The 18,815-nt window shown below is 59.6% G+C and overlaps 11 protein-coding genes across 11 annotated transcripts; 5 read left to right on the plus strand and 6 right to left on the minus strand.

Moving 5' to 3' along the window:
• Positions 1–46: 46 nt before the first annotated feature.
• On the minus strand, positions 47–375 carry PAN0_001d0181 (uncharacterized protein; the record flags this gene model as incomplete). The annotated part of the gene is made up of 2 exons (XM_014803800.1): positions 47–207; positions 282–375. The coding sequence occupies 2 exons, from the start codon at positions 373–375 to the stop codon at positions 47–49; spliced, it is 255 nt and encodes an 84-aa protein (XP_014659286.1).
• A 469-nt stretch (positions 376–844) lies between these two features.
• On the minus strand, positions 845–2,395 carry PAN0_001d0182 (double-strand siRNA ribonuclease; the record flags this gene model as incomplete). The annotated part of the gene is made up of 1 exon (XM_014803801.1): positions 845–2,395. The coding sequence occupies one exon, from the start codon at positions 2,393–2,395 to the stop codon at positions 845–847; it is 1,551 nt and encodes a 516-aa protein (XP_014659287.1).
• Positions 2,396–2,477: 82 nt separating this feature from the next.
• On the plus strand, positions 2,478–3,586 carry PAN0_001c0183 (RNA binding motif protein 22; the record flags this gene model as incomplete). Its single annotated transcript, XM_014803802.1, has 4 exons — positions 2,478–2,624; positions 2,702–3,099; positions 3,170–3,251; positions 3,329–3,586. 4 exons carry the CDS (start codon positions 2,478–2,480, stop codon positions 3,584–3,586), a joined length of 885 nt encoding a protein of 294 aa, XP_014659288.1.
• A 125-nt stretch (positions 3,587–3,711) lies between these two features.
• On the minus strand, positions 3,712–6,504 carry PAN0_001d0184 (AMPKBI-domain-containing protein; the record flags this gene model as incomplete). Its single annotated transcript, XM_014803803.1, has 1 exon — positions 3,712–6,504. One exon carries the CDS (start codon positions 6,502–6,504, stop codon positions 3,712–3,714), a length of 2,793 nt encoding a protein of 930 aa, XP_014659289.1.
• A 412-nt stretch (positions 6,505–6,916) lies between these two features.
• PAN0_001d0185 (uncharacterized protein) lies at positions 6,917–7,380 on the minus strand (the record flags this gene model as incomplete). Its single annotated transcript, XM_014803804.1, has 2 exons — positions 6,917–7,218; positions 7,272–7,380. 2 exons carry the CDS (start codon positions 7,378–7,380, stop codon positions 6,917–6,919), a joined length of 411 nt encoding a protein of 136 aa, XP_014659290.1.
• Positions 7,381–8,133: 753 nt separating this feature from the next.
• PAN0_001c0186 (uncharacterized protein) lies at positions 8,134–8,440 on the plus strand (the record flags this gene model as incomplete). The annotated part of the gene is made up of 2 exons (XM_014803805.1): positions 8,134–8,294; positions 8,374–8,440. 2 exons carry the CDS (start codon positions 8,134–8,136, stop codon positions 8,438–8,440), a joined length of 228 nt encoding a protein of 75 aa, XP_014659291.1.
• Positions 8,441–8,555: 115 nt separating this feature from the next.
• Positions 8,556–10,118, minus strand: PAN0_001d0187 (CDK-activating kinase assembly factor; the record flags this gene model as incomplete). Its single annotated transcript, XM_014803806.1, has 1 exon — positions 8,556–10,118. The coding sequence occupies one exon, from the start codon at positions 10,116–10,118 to the stop codon at positions 8,556–8,558; it is 1,563 nt and encodes a 520-aa protein (XP_014659292.1).
• Positions 10,119–11,407: 1,289 nt separating this feature from the next.
• PAN0_001c0188 (GPI transamidase component PIG-U) lies at positions 11,408–13,363 on the plus strand (the record flags this gene model as incomplete). The annotated part of the gene is made up of 5 exons (XM_014803807.1): positions 11,408–12,023; positions 12,100–12,314; positions 12,389–12,720; positions 12,806–12,930; positions 13,011–13,363. The coding sequence occupies 5 exons, from the start codon at positions 11,408–11,410 to the stop codon at positions 13,361–13,363; spliced, it is 1,641 nt and encodes a 546-aa protein (XP_014659293.1).
• A 60-nt stretch (positions 13,364–13,423) lies between these two features.
• On the minus strand, positions 13,424–14,041 carry PAN0_001d0189 (GTP-binding protein; the record flags this gene model as incomplete). Its single annotated transcript, XM_014803808.1, has 1 exon — positions 13,424–14,041. One exon carries the CDS (start codon positions 14,039–14,041, stop codon positions 13,424–13,426), a length of 618 nt encoding a protein of 205 aa, XP_014659294.1.
• Positions 14,042–14,855: 814 nt separating this feature from the next.
• PAN0_001c0190 (glycoside hydrolase family 9 protein) lies at positions 14,856–16,658 on the plus strand (the record flags this gene model as incomplete). Its single annotated transcript, XM_014803809.1, has 1 exon — positions 14,856–16,658. The coding sequence occupies one exon, from the start codon at positions 14,856–14,858 to the stop codon at positions 16,656–16,658; it is 1,803 nt and encodes a 600-aa protein (XP_014659295.1).
• Positions 16,659–17,031: 373 nt separating this feature from the next.
• On the plus strand, positions 17,032–18,639 carry PAN0_001c0191 (DUF500 domain containing protein; the record flags this gene model as incomplete). Its single annotated transcript, XM_014803810.1, has 1 exon — positions 17,032–18,639. One exon carries the CDS (start codon positions 17,032–17,034, stop codon positions 18,637–18,639), a length of 1,608 nt encoding a protein of 535 aa, XP_014659296.1.
• Between the last annotated feature and the right edge of the window lie 176 nt (positions 18,640–18,815).

Genomic DNA, 18,815 nt, shown 5'->3' on the forward strand with positions numbered 1-18,815 from the left:
CGTTGGGATTGCAAGTGGTTGGAGGTGCTCTGCGTGAGCGTGGAGTTCACTCGTCGTCCTTGGAGGAAGCGGCGGCGATGCGTTCGCGGTTCTTGAGGATCTGCTCCTTCTTGTTTGCAATGAGTTCTAATTGACGACCCTCGAGGCCGTGGACGTAGTATCCAAGAGCACCAAAAGCGGTCATCATCATGGCGTGTCCACCGAGGTCTGTCGAAGAAACGAAGAACCGTCAGCTTCCCACTTTTTTGCATCAAAGCCAGGATGATGGAGAGCGAACTTACTGTCGAAGATGTTACGCTTCTGAATGCCAAGTGCGTAGCATCGTGTGATGAAGCCGAGACCGGCGTAGCCGAGAACGCTTGCTGCCACCGTCATGTTGAGATGCGTGCTGCCAGGCCGCCAATGCAATCGGTCAGACCAAGATGAGCGGAGGAGTCAGCGATGCCGCGAGTGCCGATGCGAGGGTGATGAGCGCGCTCACGCGTGAGACAAACCTTTGCGTGGGTGTACAAGGTGCGGGGACGATCTGTCACGGATGAGGATGAATGCGAAGCGGTCCAGACTGGAGATGGTGGGATTCCACTTCCAGCGCTCGATGGCCCAATCAAGTCACGTGGATCGAGAGCTTTGACCTAACATTTCTTCAAAAATTCTGAACGGCGGACCCAAGTCCCGAAAGCGGGTCAGCCTCAAGAAGAGTCCAAAAGCGGAGATACAGACCATCTATGATTCTTCATCAGCGACCTTCCTGTTTGATGGTACAAATAAGTTCTAGAACATTTCCATGCTCTTGCGTTGCTGCTAATCCCACTCTTCTGACGGGCGCTTATGACTAGGGAAAAGGTCAAGCCTGTTGCGATTCGGGCGGGAAGGGCCAGCGGATCTCGCCGGTGCACTTTCCCATCCAGAAGAAGCGCTTGTGGAAGCTGTCCAGACGCACGTTGGGTCTGAGCGTGAGCTTCTCCATCTGTGCTGCCCTGTGTCCCGCTGTTCGCTTGTCGAGCTCCAGCACCTCGGCGTTTGTCTCGATGTTGCCGTCGAGCGCCTCGTAGCTCTTGGAAAGGAGCACCTGTGTGCCGTGCGAAGCGAGTTCGATGCGACGAGCGAGCTCGACAGCCAGCCGGGCGATGTTGCGCGTGTCGTCCATGCCGCAGTGCTGACGACCCTGGAACGGTCCGATGTTGAGCAGGTCCAAGAGACCTGCCAGGCTCTGGTCGTGCGGCGAGAGACCGGTGGACCGCACATCTTCCCTGACGGGCGATGGACTGGATCCGGAGGGTGCGCTGATGACTTGGAATCCATCGTCACCACCAAATTCCAGAAAGGGCGTGGAGCGGGAGGAAGCGGCACGCGACTGGTCGGCCTTTAGTTCCTGCTCCCACTTGTACAGGCTAGCTATGCCTTTGCGGATATCAATCAAGGGTCCTCGGAGGAAAACTGGCGGTGCACCATGATCACGATCGCGAGGACGGGCCGAGATCCAGCTCTGCTTGATGACAAAGTCGCGCAGATCTGCAGGGCCGTGGCTGATCCAAGCTACGCCGCGACGAAGCCGAAAGTTGTGCATGTGGCTCTTGCCCGTCGATGCATCTTCCACGAGGTCTTGTGCAACCAAGAATTGAAGGAGACTCTTTACGACGTCATTCCAGGTTGGTGCTGCATCGATGTGCGCCTGCGTGACGCCGGTGAGGTCGCGGCAGAACTGCGTGAGCTGTGGCCGAAACGTCGGACGCACAAATGAATGGAACACACCCGCCGTGTCGAGACGGCGCTCGTCCTTGTTCCATCGGAGCAGCACGACAGGCAGCTCGATGATCTCGTTCGGGTACTGGAAGCAGCCTGTCTCGTAGCCGTGCTCGAGGTTGCGGTACTTGCGTGTCGACTCGCACGTGGCCTCTACATCGAGCACGAGGAAGGCATCGAATTCAGGTTCCCACTCTGCGTCCACATCTTGAGTCTGTGCGTCGGATGGCGAGATGCTGTTGGCGTTGCGCAACGCCTTTTTGAGCCGTAGTCGAAGGTCGGCTTTCTTGCCCTTGGTATCGAGACCGAGTGCGTCGAGGCGGGACCTCAGCTCGTCGACGGTGAGCGAGGAGGCCATGACCAATTTGCAGGCGAAGCGGGGGAAGCGCAACCCAAGGACGAGCTGTGCCGGGTATGCTCCGTCCTCAGGCAGGCACCGGCCTTGGCTAGGCTGTGGACACGGTGCTGACAGAAGAGAGCCACTGCATGTGGGCTGAGGAAGAGGAGTTGCACTTGGACTGCAGCTTTCTTGTCGGGCACCCCAGAATGCTTGTTCGCCAACTTCCGAGTTCCTGAATTTTGGCCCAAAACTGCCAAATCCGACAGGTCGAACTCCTCCACCCCGGCCTGCAGCTGAGCCGTCGTGCAACATCGAGGCGCAGCAGTTCTTCCGCTCCCACCACATCCTTCTCAACATTGCCACCACCACCAGCATCTTCATACGCACCGTCAACATGTCGGCTTGGGGCGCTCATGGCAAGATCGGYGGCTCGGCGGCCGCAACGCCAGAGGACGCCGAGACGCCCATCCTGTGCGAGCCGTGCCTAGGTCCCAATCCATACATCCGCATGACCAAGGACACGCAAGGGAAGATTTGCAAGGTATGTCCCCCACACCTCTTTCTTACTATTCTCTCTTCTGCTCCGGAATGCTGACAAGGAGCTCGTCGATTTTGCAGATCTGCACACGGCCATTCACAGTGTTCCGATGGAACCCGGGCGCAGGCTCGCGCTTCAAGAAGACCGAGATCTGCACAACGTGCGCCAAGGTCAAGAACGTATGCCAGACATGTATTCTGGACTTGCAGTACGGATTGCCGGTACAGATGCGCGATGCAGCGCTCAACATCAAGTCGACAGGTCCGACGTCGGATAAGAACCGCGAGTACTATGCCGAAAACATGGACAAGCAGCTCGAGGGTGCGACATCGCTCGTTGGCGCCTCGTCGAGTCCGGCGGGCAGGGCGGGGCAGGAACTGCTCAAAAAGATGGCGAGAAAGGAGCCAGACTACAAGCGCGATCGACCCGTGCAGTACTGCGCTGCATTTGCGAAGGGCAATTGCCCGCGCGGAGACAAGTGTCCCTTCCGCCAACACACTCGCGTCCGCAGCTCCCGCCACCGCTGCAACTCAACCCGCACCAACTAGCCCAGCCGCAACAGGGGCACCAAAACGCATCCTGAGCTCAACTGCAGCTGCGGGACTACCGCCACCAGCAGACACCAGCATCGTAAGTCTACTCCCATTCGCCCTCTCAGTCCTACGACATCGCATGCTGACACTTGGACCTTCTCGTGGCTACACTAGGTATCGCTATTCATATCCTCTCTGCCAGCAGATACCACCGAAGACTCGCTACGCAGCTGGATGACGGCGCTCGCACCAGAGCTGCGCACCGAACACATCAAGTCGGTCACGCTCGTCACCGCCTCGCGCTGCGCGTTTGTCAACTTCACCTCCCGCCAAAACGCCGAACGCGCAGCAGCACATTGCAGTACAAAGATGGACTGGGACAATACCACCGTGCGCATCACTTGGGGCAGGTCTCGTCCCACCAAGAAGTAACACCCCCTTCGCCTCCCCTCTCTGTGCTTCTAGCCTCAATCCAAAGCACACTTGTCACCGCGACTGTCGTCTAAATGCATTGCGATTGCTCCGCTACAATAGATACACCTCGTCTCGCTGCTCAGCTAGATCTGGACAGGCCTATAGTAGACTGTCGTGACGTACTTTCTCTTGTACCTGGTCGTGGTGCCTACCGCGAGCACTCCGCCCTTGATGCTGCTGGCCGTGAGATGGTTGAGCACCACATGGTTCGGCGCTGGCAAGATGGAGTTGTCGTCTACCGTGCTTCCCGTGGTGGAACTTCCGTTGCTCGGATTCGCAGGCGACGAGTTCAGGATAACCTTTTCTAGCTGCCGAGGCAAGGCTGGTGGCTGAGGCAACTGAGCCGCTCCACCGTCTCGTTGGCCCTTGGCTGCCTGGCCACTCTCCTCTGCCTCGCGCTGCGCTTCCTCTGCCTCCTGAGCCTCGATCAGCGCCGTCGGGATTTCCGACGTCCACGTCTCTTCCTGCTGCTTTGATTCGTCTTCAAAGAGGTCGTCCAAGCGCATCGCTTCCGCGCGCCTCGCCTCCTCGACCAGGTTCATCGTCGTCTTCTTGGAATCAATCTTGGAGTTGCGTTCGCTTCGGTTGCCCTCTTCGGCTCCGGGCAGGTCCTCGCCGGGAGCACTCAGCGGACCCGGATGCGCAGGACCGACGTTCGGAATCTCGACATAGTTGACCAGATTACCATCGCCGTCCGTGGCAGTCGGCAGGTCGCGAGAGACACGCCAGCGGTCGTCCACGATGAATTTGAGACGGTGCGTGCCCGGGGGAAGATGCAGCACGCATGTGTGGTCGCGCTTCGACTTGTGCAGGAGAATCTTGGATCGCCACTCGTTGGCGAACGTGCCCGTCACAAACACCTCGCGCCCGCCCGCTCGCCACGTCAACACGATCGGCATCAGCGGCGTCTGGTGCTGCGCCGCAGAAGCGTGCGAAGCGTGTGCGTGTTGGTCATTTGTGTGGCCGCCGGGTGTCTTGGCGCTGATGGGAGTCGAAGGCTGGCTCGAAGCGCTGGTGAAACCGGCGACGGTGGGTGTGCGCGGGCCGTCAGTGGCAACGACATTTTCTCGCTTCTGGGAGGGAGAGGCTGCTGTGGTCTGGGTCAGAGGCGTGACGCCCGGAACCGAGGCACTGGGGGGAGCCGACGTTAAGCCTGGTGGCAGGAGCGGCGTGTTGTACCCGCTTTCGCCACCGGTCTGCACATCGACATGCGAGCGCTTGGTGGAGATTGGTTGAGAAGGCGGGCCGATGGAGGTCGACGGGCCAGATGCTGGCGAGAGGGAGCGGAGGCCGCCGGCCGTTCTGTTTCCGGTGGGCGTAAGGGTTCTCGGTCCGTGACCATGAGGTTTGGGTGTGGGAGTGCGAGATGTACCGTCGGCAGAGGTGTGAGATGTGTCCGCGGATCGTTGAAGCGCTCGTGGTTGTCGCTCATTGTCGTCGCCGGCTGCTGCTGAGCTAGACTCTGCATCCGCATCTGCGACTGCGGATTCGTCATCACGCTGTAATGGGCTGCTGGGCAAGTCGGTCACATCGATGCCTGCCGCACGTGCTTCTTCGACGCTGATCTCGGATGACACATGCTCGTCCTTGCTGGTGATGTCGTTGCGCTGGCCAAAGAAAGCGCCGCGTCCTTCAATGGGCGAGCTTGCCTTGCTAGCGATTCCGGGAGGGATGACGACGTCCTCAGTGTTGAGCACAGCTGCTGCTGTAGCTGCTCCACCGACGACATGGGAAGGCAAGGTGTCGTCCACGGGTACCTGTAAAGATGGAGACTGCGAGCGCTGGCGATGGCGGACCGATGACGAGTGTACGTGGTCGGAGTGCTGTGAATAGATGCTGGCCGGAGGAGAGTTGGGCGAGACGTGCGAGCTGGGGATGGCGGTTGGAATCTTGAGATAAGAGGGGAGTGCCGCAGGAGGTCGTCCTGTAGGCTCGCCATCGTCGCCTGCATCGGCGAGATTCAAGGGCTGGGACGACAAAACGGGGCTCGAGCCTCCGATGGGCGGAGATGTTGCGGGATTGGTGCCTAGGCTGGTGCCGACGTTGGGGAAAAGGCTGGTGCCACCCAAGCCAAAGAGCGGATGGCGGGTGGGCGCTCGTGCTGTGGTTCCGGGAACCTGTTGCGGTTCCGAGCCCTTGGAAATCATGGCGGGAACGGCACAGACCTCGCTGCCTGTTGATGATACGCGCAAGCCGCTCGAGACACCGACGGAAGCATGATGGCTGGGCAAGCCAGCGGCATAGTGGGCGTGGGTGGCGACGGAAGGGCTTGGGTAGGGCGATACGAAGTTGTGCGGATCAAAGCCTCCGGGGGAGGGTGGAAGGTTGAGACCCTCGGTAAGACGGCGGGTGCGTGGATTGGAACGAATGGCGGTCTCGATGCTCGAGCCATCGGATGGGTTGGAGATCTGATAGGCGGCAAAGTGGTTGGGTTGGTCCCTGGCGAGCGGCGAGGAGGCGGATGGTGAGCGAGCGGATGAGCCCGCGGCGGCGGCAGCAGCAGCAGCAGCAGCAGCAGCAGCCGGCGCATCTGGCGCGATCATGGCAGCGGTTGCAGATCCTCTTCGTTGTCCGGCGAGAAAGCCTGTGAGACTGCCACTACGGCTGCGGCCGCGCTGTGGCGTTGATGCACCATCGTGACTGCTGGCACGGCCGAAAAAGGAGCCCGATCTGCCCAGACGTGAGGATCCCGAGCTCGGGCGGTCTGCGACGTGGCGTGCGGCAGCGCCGGGCGTTGCGATGGAGGGATGAGGGGGTTGTCCCTGCCCAATTTGAGTGCTGTGGTATCGCTTGATGGCAGGGTCGAAAGATGCATCGGTGGAACTGCCCGTAGAGGCTTCGCCTGCCTTGGCAGGGGTGGAGTTGGCGTTTCCCATGATTGCACGTTAAGCGATGATTGTGGCAGGTAGGGAGGGTCGAGTGCGAGACAAGATGAGGATTGGGACCTGTGAATGGTACTGACGGCTGTCGGCTTGCGCTTTGGCCAGGTTGGCTGGGAATCAAAGAGGTGGTGATCGTGCGGATCGGGTAGCAAAGACGAGGCAGAACCGAGGGGCGTCGGCAATGTGAAGGGTATCGGTGGATGCGATGGGATCGAGATGGAGGCCCGCCTACTGCTCGATGAATCGGAGATGCTTAGAAGTCCATGGCCGGTCCAGAGCTAGGCGGTGTCACAAAGGTAGGAAGAAGAGATGAGTTGCGTCGCAACACATGGATGTTTGGACGATAGCGAGCTTGAGATCGCAATCGTAGGGTGTGATTGCGAGGCGCTTTCTGTGCTGTCGAGGATTAGTTCCGCTGTATTCGAGACGAGCTGCTGGCAAAGGGCGGACCGGGAGATGCGGGTGTGCTGAGGTAGCTGAACAGCGAGCAGGCGGGGCGGCGCTCTTGGCAGTTGAATCGAGGCGAGATCGAGAAGAGGCTCGTACGCAGCAAGCCGGAACTGAAGACAAGCCAGTGCTGAGCCAATGCTGGGCCAAGCGTGTGAAGGCAAAAAGGGGGATCGAAGTTGGTGAAGAAGCAACAAGGTTGGTAGAAGGCGGTCGGTGCGAAGGTACGATGCGAGGCAGACGAGGCCGAACCAAGCTCAGCTGCAACGCGGGAGAATCGAGGCAGCAGCCGGCAGCAACAGGCAGAAGCACACAGCAATCAGGTGCAGCAGCAGCAGCAGCAGCAGCAGCGCCTTGGCCAATGCTCAGCGCCTTCAGGCACTCGCGAGGCTTTGCAGCTGGTGCAGCGCTGCTGTGGGCCATATTTTGGCTGAATTTACTGCCAAAGTTGGTTTTGAACCGCCCATTTTCTCGGTGCAGTGCAGCGAAAGGTGACATGCATCATACCGCCTCTCCACAGCAGTGCAGAAGCAGCAGTCGTGCAGCAGCAGCAGTGCAGCAGAGGTGTGGGGACCTGCCTCAGACAGCCTGACTCGAGCAAAGCAGATGCAGCGCGTTGAGTCGCTTTCAACGCTGCTGCTCTGCTGCGTGCTCACTCACCCACTCCCTCACCCACCGCACTCTGAATCAAGTCGCAGGTCTCAGCCAGACCTCAGAAGGCGCTCAACGCCTCTCCTTGCTTTGAGACACCCTCCGCGCAGCTTTCCAGATGTGAGATTTTGACAGCTCCCTCCAGACTCTTCCACGCTGTGACGCTACAAGGCTGAGCTCATACCCGCACATCGATGCAGCATATTGCACTGGTGCAGAGGCACACGACCAACGACACGATTGTCGTGCTTGATACTGTATCAATCCAATGAAGATAGCCAAGGCGGCAGAAAGTGTTGCGATCCGATGAGAGACGGCGAGCGGCAGGCTTGCGGAGTGAGGGTCGTGTTAAGTCAGACAGACCCTTTGGCTGCGTCATTCCATCGGTGGCCCTCTTCCCATCCGAACTCTTTCGAGCAAGAGGCCGTATATATACATGAGTTCTATGATGGCGCTTAGCCACAGCCTCCGATAGACCCCATTCACACTAGCCTGGCCAACACCAAAACCATCACTAGCCTCATCATGTCATCCGCCGATACCGCCAGCGCCAAAAAGGCAGCCGGCCAGCTTCAGAAGGACCAGGGTCAGCTTCAGCAATCTTCCGAGCTGCACCAGTCTGGCCAGACCGACTTCGACCAGGGCCAGGGCATGCAGAACGCCGACAACGAGACCGGCGCTTCGGGGTAGGCTTTGCTCGTGCTCGCACTCCTTCTCCGCTCACTCCCACTGACATAATCTTTGCTGCTCGCTCACCGTACGCAGCTTCTCCGCGGTTGCTGGCGCCAAGGACGTTGTCAAGGACAAGCTTGAGGACCGCAAAGACGTCTGATACCCCCAATACAGTCACTCACGTGTCGGTGCCGTTGCCACGCGCGATCTCAGATTGCGGATTGTATACAATGCGCCATCAGTGAATATGATTCGAGCATGTGGAGCATCTGAACTTATGCGTCGACTTCCATACTTGGGAGTGCGTCTTGCTCTGGTGCGCCGGTGAGGGGTGATGCGCCGATACCTTGGCATGCGGCGCTGAGACCACGCGTCCACACCTGACGCTCCCAGTCGAAGCCGCCGGCGCGATAGCGTGCGATCTGCTCTTTGGTGATCCACGCTGGTTTGAGCCAAGGATCCTCGTAGCCCGACACTCCTCTGACTCCCTCGAGGCCACCGAGAGCCGTTGGCGCCTTGCGCACGTCGAAGAGCGCGCTCGCATCGTCCAAGTACGCCATAGGCCCCTCAAAGTCCAGCAGCATGTCGACAGTCCAAGGTCGACGGTCAACAGCATCACCAGCACCTCCAGCACCGTTGGCCGCGGCTTGTGCAGCCTCTTTTTCGCGCCGCCGCGCTTCGAGCTCCTGCAGGCGCTGGCGCTCCTCGCGTTCCTTGCGCTTCTGGCGCTGCTTCTCCAGGATTGCGTCCGGGTCACCGCCACCTTCGAGCTGGCGCATCATCTCGATACGTTCGCGTTCGCGCTCCTCGCGCTCCTTCTCTTCCTCCTGACGCAGCCGGTCCGCGCGCGCCTTCTTGGCGAGCTTTTCCTGCTCGTCCATCCGTGCCTGCCTATCGGACTCCTGCTGCGACAGATTCGCAGAGTTCGCAATCGCCGATCGATGCGCTGCCTGGTACTGCTCCAGCTTAGCATTCGTACGAGGAAGGTCGATTTCGTGGATAAGGTTGAACGTGATCTCTTCGACTTCTTCGAGATAGTCGTTGTACGCCTTGAGGTCGATAAAATCGTCTTCGCGACGGTTGAACAGCTTGGCTACGGTGCGACGCACAGCGACCTCCCTTTCCACACCGAGATCCTGGAAGGTCTGAGCGGTAAACTGATTCTTGGACACCTTCTTGCCGCATTCGGGACAAGGTGCCGGTCCGAGCGAGAAGATGCGATCGATGCAGGATTCGCACATCTTGTGATAGCACGGGCTGACCAGCAGCCGAAGGCGCGGATTAAGGTATCGATCCGTCTTGCATTGTGGACACTTGTCGTCGGAAGAAGAGAACTCTTCGATGCGGCGTGACTTGTCAAAGATGGCGCGCGGACCCGCAGTGGAGCTAGGAGCTGGACGAGATGGTCCGCCTGGCCTCGACGATGTGACCGACGAGCCTGAAGGGCGCCCGTTGCCTGTGCCTGTTCTCCGCATGGATGCCATCTTGGGGAGTAGCGGGGGTCCTGGCAGACTCGCGGGGAAGAGAGGACTCCGGACGCGGTTGACGGGCTGGTGGATGAAGGAGAAGGATAGAAGTGACCCACGCCAGAGCCGTTGGACACTTGGACCCTGCTCAGCTGCACTTGCAGGTGGAGGTTCGCTGCTGGAAAAGATTCCGTGCGAGAAGCCGAGCAGCAAGTGCGGATTTTCCATTTCTTCCTGATCCGCAGCTCGACGTTTTTTGTTCGACTTTTCCCTGCTCCCCGAGCTGGCTCCGTCGTGCATCCCGACTACCACCTCCTCGTTCAAGCATAAGGCTTTCTGACATCGTGCACTTCGGGCATCGGCGCGCTCCATCGCGCTGCGATTCCGGCATCATCCTAGGACTGTGCAGCGTGGACCGAAGGAGCTGACCAAAACATCGCTTCCATGATCGTCGGGTCGCAGCTCGCCTCAGCATCGTTTCATTCGACCCCAACGCCATCCCATCTTTGACAGCCCTGCAGCAAGGCAAAATCTTGCTGGCTACCCTCTCTTTCAGTTCCCACCCACTCCGTCCCAGTTACGAGTTGAAGTTCGTCTCCCTTGTCCGTTCCCCAGCCCCACCTCGAATCCCCTTCCTTTCTTTCCACAAACCGCAAGCTCGGTGACATATCCCTTGGCTTCTATCGAGGCCGAGGCCTGGCTAGCCTCGTCACAAAATCTGCACGCGAGATTCGGATCCACTTTGAGGCTCTTCGTGAGCTTCGGTGGGCTCGGTCTTGCGGCAGTTAAGAGGCTGGTCGGGTGAGGATCATGTTCACGTACGAGGCTAGTTGCGGGAGATCAATCTTTTGCAGGACTTTAAAACCATCGTCAGGAGGCGCCCTCTACACGAGCGTTGCTGCCCATGATTTGGGGATGACCGAATGTCCCGACATCTCTTCCTTTTCCCTTCCGCTACGTTGTTGGACGCACCCGACCACAGACCAGCAGGCTTTGATTGAGTCGCGGCCTCCAGCTGGTCGCCCTGAACAGCTCAGTTGGAATCTATGTAAGTGTAGGTACAGTGTTCATAGCCGATGCGTCCGGGCTCGTTTGGAATGGTGATGAACACAACTATGCACAATGCTGGAAGCAACGGCTGGACTCTCTGTGAGTTCGAGCACGATGCACGTGTCGAGCGGGGCTCTGCCTTGGTCCATTCGGACCGGCTGGCCCTGCGAAAGAGTAAAAGGCAATGCTGATTGTCGACAGATCGTGTTGTGCTATCTGGCTTATTGTCACGAAGAACGGCCGCTGACACTAGCTTCATCTCGCATGCTATGGGTCAGGATCACAGCCATGAATCAAAGCAATGCATCCTTTGTTCGATCAACGAATGCGAAATAGCGACCTTGTCTGTGTGCAACAACTGACTGGCTGTGCTTCAACGCTCTTTGTGCTGGATCTGCGAGCGTTGAACTCTCTGTTGGACCAAGGTTGCGGTGCGGAAGACTCGCGTTTAAGAGTTCGGGTGCCGGAGGCGCTCTCGAGCCAAGTCGAAGATCAACACGCGCCAGAAGTCAAAAAGTGGTTGGAAGACCAACACATTTCAACGGCGCCTTTGCACGCTTCCACCATCGCATCCCCCGCAGTGCATCGCTCGGATCGCCAGAGCATACAACATGGGCTCGACAGCGCCGGCTCGTGCGGCTGGCACGGCTAAAGTCATGACTGCGCGGGCACTGGAGCCGTCTCGACCGGCACTCTATCTCGTCCTTCTTTGCGCGGCTGCGCTTCGACTTGGCATCTTTATCTACACTTCGACGCCGCAGGTCTTGGAGGATAGACCGGAGCTCAGCACGCCGTTCAGCAGTCTGCGTGCGCTCAGGGAGACACACTACCTCTTCCACCGCCCGCCGTCGCCGAGTCCAGGCACCGCGTCCGGAGGCATCCCAGACCCTTACTCGGCAGGAACAGTCCATCACTCGCCGCTCCTCCTGCCCCTCCTGAACAGCGCGCTACAGCGTATGCAGCGCTCCGATGACGTGCTGCCAACCGCGCTTATATGGACTGCAGCAGATGTGGTCGCGGGATGGCTACTCTTCCGAATCTGCCTCACGCGCGAAGTGGCATTGTGGGCCCGCAAGACGCATCTGTGGTCCTGGGATCAGAGCCGAGCCGTCAAGGTTGCGGCACTGTTCCTCTTCAATCCGTATACCCTCGCGACCTGCTTGGCAAGAAGCACAGTCGCCCTCGAGGTCGTGGCTCTACTTGCGACTATCCACGCCGCTATGGCCGGTGAGTATGCTCGTGTCGAGCTGCAAATACACGGACGACCTGTTGGCTGACGAGTCTCTGTGTTGTGATTGTACAGGCTCGGCCGTTTCGCTCGCTTTGCATTGGGCCTTCTCATCCCTGATCAGCTTGTATCCGGCATTGCTGCTGCCCATGCTGATCCAGCTCGCGCGTCGAAGGGCCGGCGAGCGCGTCTACGAACGCGAGGTGGCTCGCATCGGCAGTGCCGCCAGCTCGACGGCCAAATCGTCGCGCCAGCTCGGCTTCCTCGTCGACCGCGTGCGATCCGCCAAGGTAAGCACGTTGAATCTCCGTCCCATGCCCAAATCTGCACCTGACTTACCCTCGGTTCTTGCTCTCTATACCAGCGCTTCATGGTGTTCAAGTGCGTCGTGCTCATGCCCGCGGCGCTCGCGGGCGGCCTGTGGCTTTCTCGAGCCATCGCTCTTAGTCCAGGCGACGCTTCCATTCGCGCTCTTGTCAGCAACATCGCTGCGGTCATGCAGGTGCCGCTGGAAGAAGGTTGGGCGTGGACCGAGCAGGTGTACGGCTCGGTATTGCTCGCGACCGATCTCACCCCAAACCTCGGCCTCTGGTGGTACTTCTTTATGGAGATCTTTGACCACTTCCGCGACTTTTTCCTGCTCACCTTCAACGTGCATCTGGCGTGCTACGTGCTGCCGTTCTCGATCAAGTATAGGTGCGTCCCATCAACGGACCGGTTCCCGCACAACGATGGGTATACTGACGTGACATTGGTGCGACCGTGGCTTTGGCAAATACAGGCAAGATCCGCTCTTCGGCATCACGCTCATGAGCGGTGTGATCGCCGTGTTCAAGAGCTATCCTACGCTCGGTGACCACGCCGTCTTCCTGGCGCTGCTAAGCTTGCACAGCCAGATTCTCGAATGTAAGTCGGATTCGAGCGGTCTGTCGACGGTAGAGGTTCAAGTATGCTGACTCTGCTTCCTGCCATCGATTGACTTGCAGATATGCGCTACCCGCTGGTGTCGACGCTGACCTATACGTACTGCACTTGCCTCTCGCCGGCGTTCCACCACCTGTGGCTCACGGCGGGCTCGGCGAACGCCAACTTCTTCTATGCCATCACGCTGGTGTGGGCGTTGGGCGGCGGCATGCTGGTGCTCGATGCCATGTGGGCGTGGGGCCGCGAACGGTGGGAGAAAGAGCGGCCGCCGATTCGAGCGCGGCCCAAGGTGCAGCCCAAGTCGCCAAGGCTTGATGAGCCATCCCTCGACAACGATGCTTCAGATGGCGGTGCTCCGGTGGCTGTGAAGGACCAGAAGGAGAACCGCGCTCGTCGCGTCGTTGTACAAGTGTAGACAGTAACGCCAAATTTGAAGCAAGGCATACCTCGTGAAGCTGCTCCATTGAGGCGTGCGCTACGTCGCGGACAAGCTCGCTGTGGATGGCGGCTGGTTGGAGTCAGACTTGGCATCGACGTGGTAGTAGATGCGATCTGCAACGTCCTTGACGGTCCAGTCGAGTCCATCTACCAGATGGTCTCCCGTGTACGCGCTGCAAGGCTGGATCCTCCAGCTGTGCGACGAGACATTGTCGAGCTCGAGATGCTTCTTGATCTGTTCGGCTGAGAGTGCCCCTGGAATGTCCTGCTTGTTGGCAAAGATCAGGATGGTTGCACCGTGCAGTCGCTCCTCCTTGAGCAGATTGTCGAGCTCGAGCTTGCAGTCGGTGAGGCGGGCGGTGTCGGAGGAATCGACGACCCAGATGATGGCATCCGTCTTTTCAAAGTAGTTCTTCCAGTACGGCCGCAGGCTCTTCTGGCCGCCGATATCCCACACGTTGAGGTGGTAAGTACCGTACTGGAAGGTCTGGATAGAGAAGCCAAGTGTGGGCGAGATAGCTTCGATCTCGTCCTGCGGCTTGTTCTGCAGCTTCTTGAGGATGGTCGTCTTGCCTGCGTTGTCGAGGCCGAGAAAGAGGAAGCGGAACTCGTGCGAGCGCAACTTGGTCTTGCGGATGATGGTGAGCAGACCCATCGCGGCAGCGAGCGCGAGGACACTGAAGTCCCTTCGAGTACTGCTGCTGGACAAGCTAGACAAGCTGGGAGAGCGTGGTGAAGGTGATGATGGCGCGGAACTCGGCTTGCTCCACCCAGCAAGACAGAGGAAAAATCGAAAAAGCATACATCTGTTAGGTGTACGATGGTCTCGCATAGCAAAGTTGTGTTTTTCCTGCGAGGCAGATTTTGCCGCGAACAAAGCTGAATTGGCCTAGATAGGCCACCACTGCAGGGTTCATTCAAGTCGAGCGGAATGCCTCGGCGCTGGCAGCGGGAATGCGACGACGTGCTGGGCTCAGTCGCAGCGTGCCGTGATGCACTGCCCTGTCGATCCGGCGCTCGTTTGGAAGCTTCCTCGCAAAGCAACGTGCCTGACTGTCTCGATGCATGACATCCGCTTCAGCCAACCGTGAGCCTCGAGCCTCGAGCCTCGAGCCACGAGCCACGAGCCCTTCGTCCTTCGCGCGTCCAACACCCGAACGCTGCAGGAGATGACTGACGCTCGTACCTATGCTGTGGTGCCTTGGGCGGCACTGAACGCGGTGTGCTTTGTGATTTCGCTCTTGACTGTGCCGAGCCGGAGGTTCGTTCTCGGCCAAAGCCCAGACCCTTTCAAACTCCTACGCTGCTGCTGTTGCCCAGCGTTCCGTTTCCAGCAAGCTCCCCTTGACCCTCGGCCTCGCCCCTCCTGAGCCTGTCCTCGTCGCCGCCATGCCGTTGTCGGCTGCCTTCTCTCGTTAGCTTGTTTTTGCTACCACCATCCTTCTCCCAGCACAAGGCTGACCTCAACGATGCGATCCACCGCCGCATCATCAGCAGGGCCGCTGCTGGCGCTCTTGCACCTCGCCTCGAGCGGCGCTTGGGCCCAGATCACCCCGCAGCAGGTCTATCAACCTCCGCCAGCGTCGCGCGGCGCGGTCTCGCAGCAGTCCAATCTCACGAACGGCGTGAACCCGCAGTACGCAGATCTGCTCGGCAATGCTCTCTGGTTCTACGATGCTCAGAGGAGCGGCGCGCTTCCCGCCGACAACCGCGTCTCCTGGAGGAACAGCAGCTGCGAGAACGACGGATCGCTCAACAACACCGATCTCTCCGGAGGCTTTTACGACGCAGGCGACTACATCAAGGCCACCTACCCTTTCTGCTGGACACTCACCTCGCTGGCCTGGAGCGCCCTCAGCTTCGGCTCCGCATACGAGAGGAGCTCGCAGGACGCCTACCTCGACTCGACGCTGCGCTGGGGCCTCGATTGGCTCTCCAAAGCACACTCGGACGCAGACACGCTTTGGGTCCTCGTGGGCAATCCTAGCACGGACGACCAGTACTGGGGCGGCGATCAAGACATCCCCGGTCCTCGTCCATCCTACAGCATCACGCGCCAAAATCCCGGCACAGATGCCTTCGCTTCGTGTGCTGCAGCCTTTGCGGCATCCGCGTATCTGTACGGCGAGCGAGGCGCCTCGCTGCCCACCAGCACGGGTGGTGCTCAGCTTGGAGGTGTAGCCAGCATCCACAACCGAACCTACTCGGAAGCGCTCCTCCGACACGCCGAAGGCCTCTGGGACCTGGCCGTCAACAGCTCGCCCAAGCAGGTCTACAACACCGCTGCACCCACCGCCGGTCAGAGCTATCCCTCGAGCGACTACGAGGATGACCTTGCCTTTGCGGGTCTGTGGATGGCGCTGGCCAAGGCGGATGCAAGCTACGCCAACCAGGGCCTCGTCTTTTATCCCAATGGCACCAACGCCTTCGCAAGCGTCAACTCTGCCCTCAACTGGGACCGCAAAGTCGCAGCACTGCCCGTGCTCGCCACCCAGCTGGCACAGCACAATGCCTCGTTCGGTCTTCAGATGAGCCGCTTCCAGAACGATGCCGAGTCGTACTTTGATCGTCTCACCTCGGGCAAGATGCAGTACGTCAGCCAGACCAAAGGCGGTCTCTACTGGTGGGCAGGCGACAGTGACGCGGCCAGCTTGAACCCTGCCCTCAACGCCGCCTTCATCGCCGATCTCTACTCGGGCTTTGCCACCACGTCCGCAAAGAACTCGGCGTACCGTTCGCTCGCCGACTCGCAGGTCGACTATCTCCTCGGCGACAACAACTACAACGGCCCCTTCATCGTCGGCCAGCATCCCAACAGCCCGCAGAATCCGCACTCGGCCATGGCTGCGGGAGGCAACGACATCACCAACATCAACACCAGCCCGCCTCAAGAGCTGCACGTGCTCTACGGCGCAGTCCCCGGTGGGCCGGACAAACAGGACCGCTTCTTTGACATTCGTGACGACTGGCCGCAGACCGAGATCGCCCTCGACTACAACGCGCCGCTCATTGCTGCCGCCGTGTCGCGTATTGCCAGGAACGTTACCAAGGACCCGCCCTTCGCCACTCTGACCGGCGCCGCCAATGTGGCCTCGGGCCGTCCCACCGATGCCGCCTATCCGGCTCGCAAGAAGGGCGGCTTGAGCCAGGGCGCACAGATCGCCATCGCCGTCGTCGTCATCGTCGTCGTCTTTGCGGCTGCAGGTGCCCTCAGTTGGTGGCAGCGCGACCGCATCCGATGGTACTACCGCCAGAAGAAGATTGGCCTGTAGCCCGGCGATACCCCGCCCCTCGTTTGCACGCATGTCTCACTCTCATCATTTCATTGACGCTAGGACAATGGATTCGCAGCCTTCACGTTCCTTCTCACCTCACTCGTGTATCCTCTTCCGTTTCTTTGCACCAGCTGAGCCAGCTCGTACGACGAGCGCGGGTCCTGGTTGAGCTCCTGGGAAAAATTGCCGCCACAAGTCAGACCAAAAAAATAAGCTCCGGGAAAGGTCCGTCGGACCAAGAGGCCGGACCAGAAGTGGAGGCTGTGCACGCTCTGAGCTCTGATGGTGTGAATGAGCCCTCTCCGGAACGCCCTTCTTGCCCTTCGACCGCCATCCCTACCATCAATCCAACCCACCTCCCCAAGCAGACATGCCGATCGATCTGAAAAAGGCGCTCAAGACTGACGATCCCAAGTGGGACAAGCTCAAGCAGGGCTACAAGAAGGTCGAGACGGGCGCGTGGAATGCGCTTGCGCCCGTGGGAAACTGGACCAACCGCACCGCAGGCAAGTTCGGCGCCGAATCCTTCTGGCCCACGGAGCTCGCGCTCGAGTGCGACAAGGCCGCTCGTATCCTGCGAACCTTCACCACCAAGGGTGCCTCTGTCGAGGTGGATGCCAACAATGCCGACGGGCTTAGCGACCAGTCGGCCGTCATCCCGCCCTCGGGCCCAAAGTACGACGCCAATGGAAAGAAGATCAAAGACCCCCACAAGTATGACAACCGCAAGACACAGAAGGTCATCCGCAGGATCCCGCCAAAGGTCCTCCAGAAAGCACAAGGCCTGGCCATCTTCACCGTCTTCCGGACAGGTTTCGGCTTCAGTGGTGCAAGTGGATCGGGAGTCGTGCTGTCGAGGCTCCCCGATGGCTCGTGGTCGCCGCCTTCTGGGCTGCTGGTTCACACCATCGGATACGGACTGCTCATTGGGCTCGATATCTACGATGTTGTGCTCGTCCTGCGCAACCAGAAGGCCGTGGATGCATTCAAGCATCCCAAGTTCAGCCTGGGCGGAGAGCTTTCCGTGGCTTGCGGACCGGTCGGAAACGGTAGGATGCTCGATTCCGGTGTAGAGGCAGCCCCCTGCTGGTCCTACGTCAAGTCCAAGGGCTTCTACGCTGGTATTCAGCTCGACGGAAACATCATCCTCAAGCGCGACGACGAGAACGGCCGCTTCTACAACTCGCCCGGCATCACGGCCGACAACATCCTCTCTGGCCAGCTGCGCGCCCCTGCACCGCGCGCGGTCATGCCTCTGTGGCAGACGATCTATGCAGCAGAAGGCCGGTCCGAAGTCATGGGCACCGACCGCATTCCGGAGGGCACTACGCCAGGAGACCTCGAGCTAAGCGAACAGGACATGAAGGATGCCAGCGCCTATGCCGAACATGAGAACCAACAATATGGCGCCGCCGCGGCATCGTCTGCTCCGGTGGGCAGCATCTCTTCGCGCCGAGTGCCACCCACTCCAGGAAGCCAGGCTTCCGCCTCTTCTTCCAGCTCGGCAGCAGCTTCGGCTCCGGCAGCTCAGCCCTATGACGACCTGCCACCGGACTACGAGTTCGCCAACGCCCCCGTAAATGCTCATGGGGGCAAAGAGTTGAGCGACGCTGCGCCCGCTGATTCTTCGCACGCAAGAAGGGGAGATGCCCCGCCCAATCCCTTTGCGCACCCATCGGACGCCTCCGGTGCTGGCATCCCACAGTACGAGACTGCCGAACAAGAGAAGGCGCGACTGCAGCAGCAGTACGCCGACTCCAATCAGGCAGACAGCGCTGGCAGTGCCAGCGCCGGTTCGACGCTTCCTGCTCGCGTTGAGGCGCTTTACGACTTCCATGGCCAGGAGGCCGACGACCTTGGCTTCAAGACGGGAGACATCATTCAGGTCAATGGCAAGGAAGACGAGATGTGGTGGCGCGGCACCTTGGCTGGCCGCACGGGCATTTTCCCGTCGAACTACACCCGTGCTCTACAGTAATATCGAGACCCGTCCCGTCTTCGCCATCTTTGATTGATGGCCTGCGTCGCTACTTGTATGTATTGTTTAGCGTACACCTCGAATCTGCATTATGAAAGCTTTCTGTGCTGCGCAGTAACTTAGCTGCACGGCCACGCAGGGTCGGGCAGGGTGCATGTCAAAAGTCCAATCTCAGC

This window comes from Moesziomyces antarcticus (assembly GCF_000747765.1).
Source record: "Moesziomyces antarcticus DNA, scaffold: scaffold_v10001, strain JCM 10317, whole genome shotgun sequence".
Taxonomy (NCBI): Eukaryota; Fungi; Basidiomycota; class Ustilaginomycetes; order Ustilaginales; family Ustilaginaceae; genus Moesziomyces; species Moesziomyces antarcticus.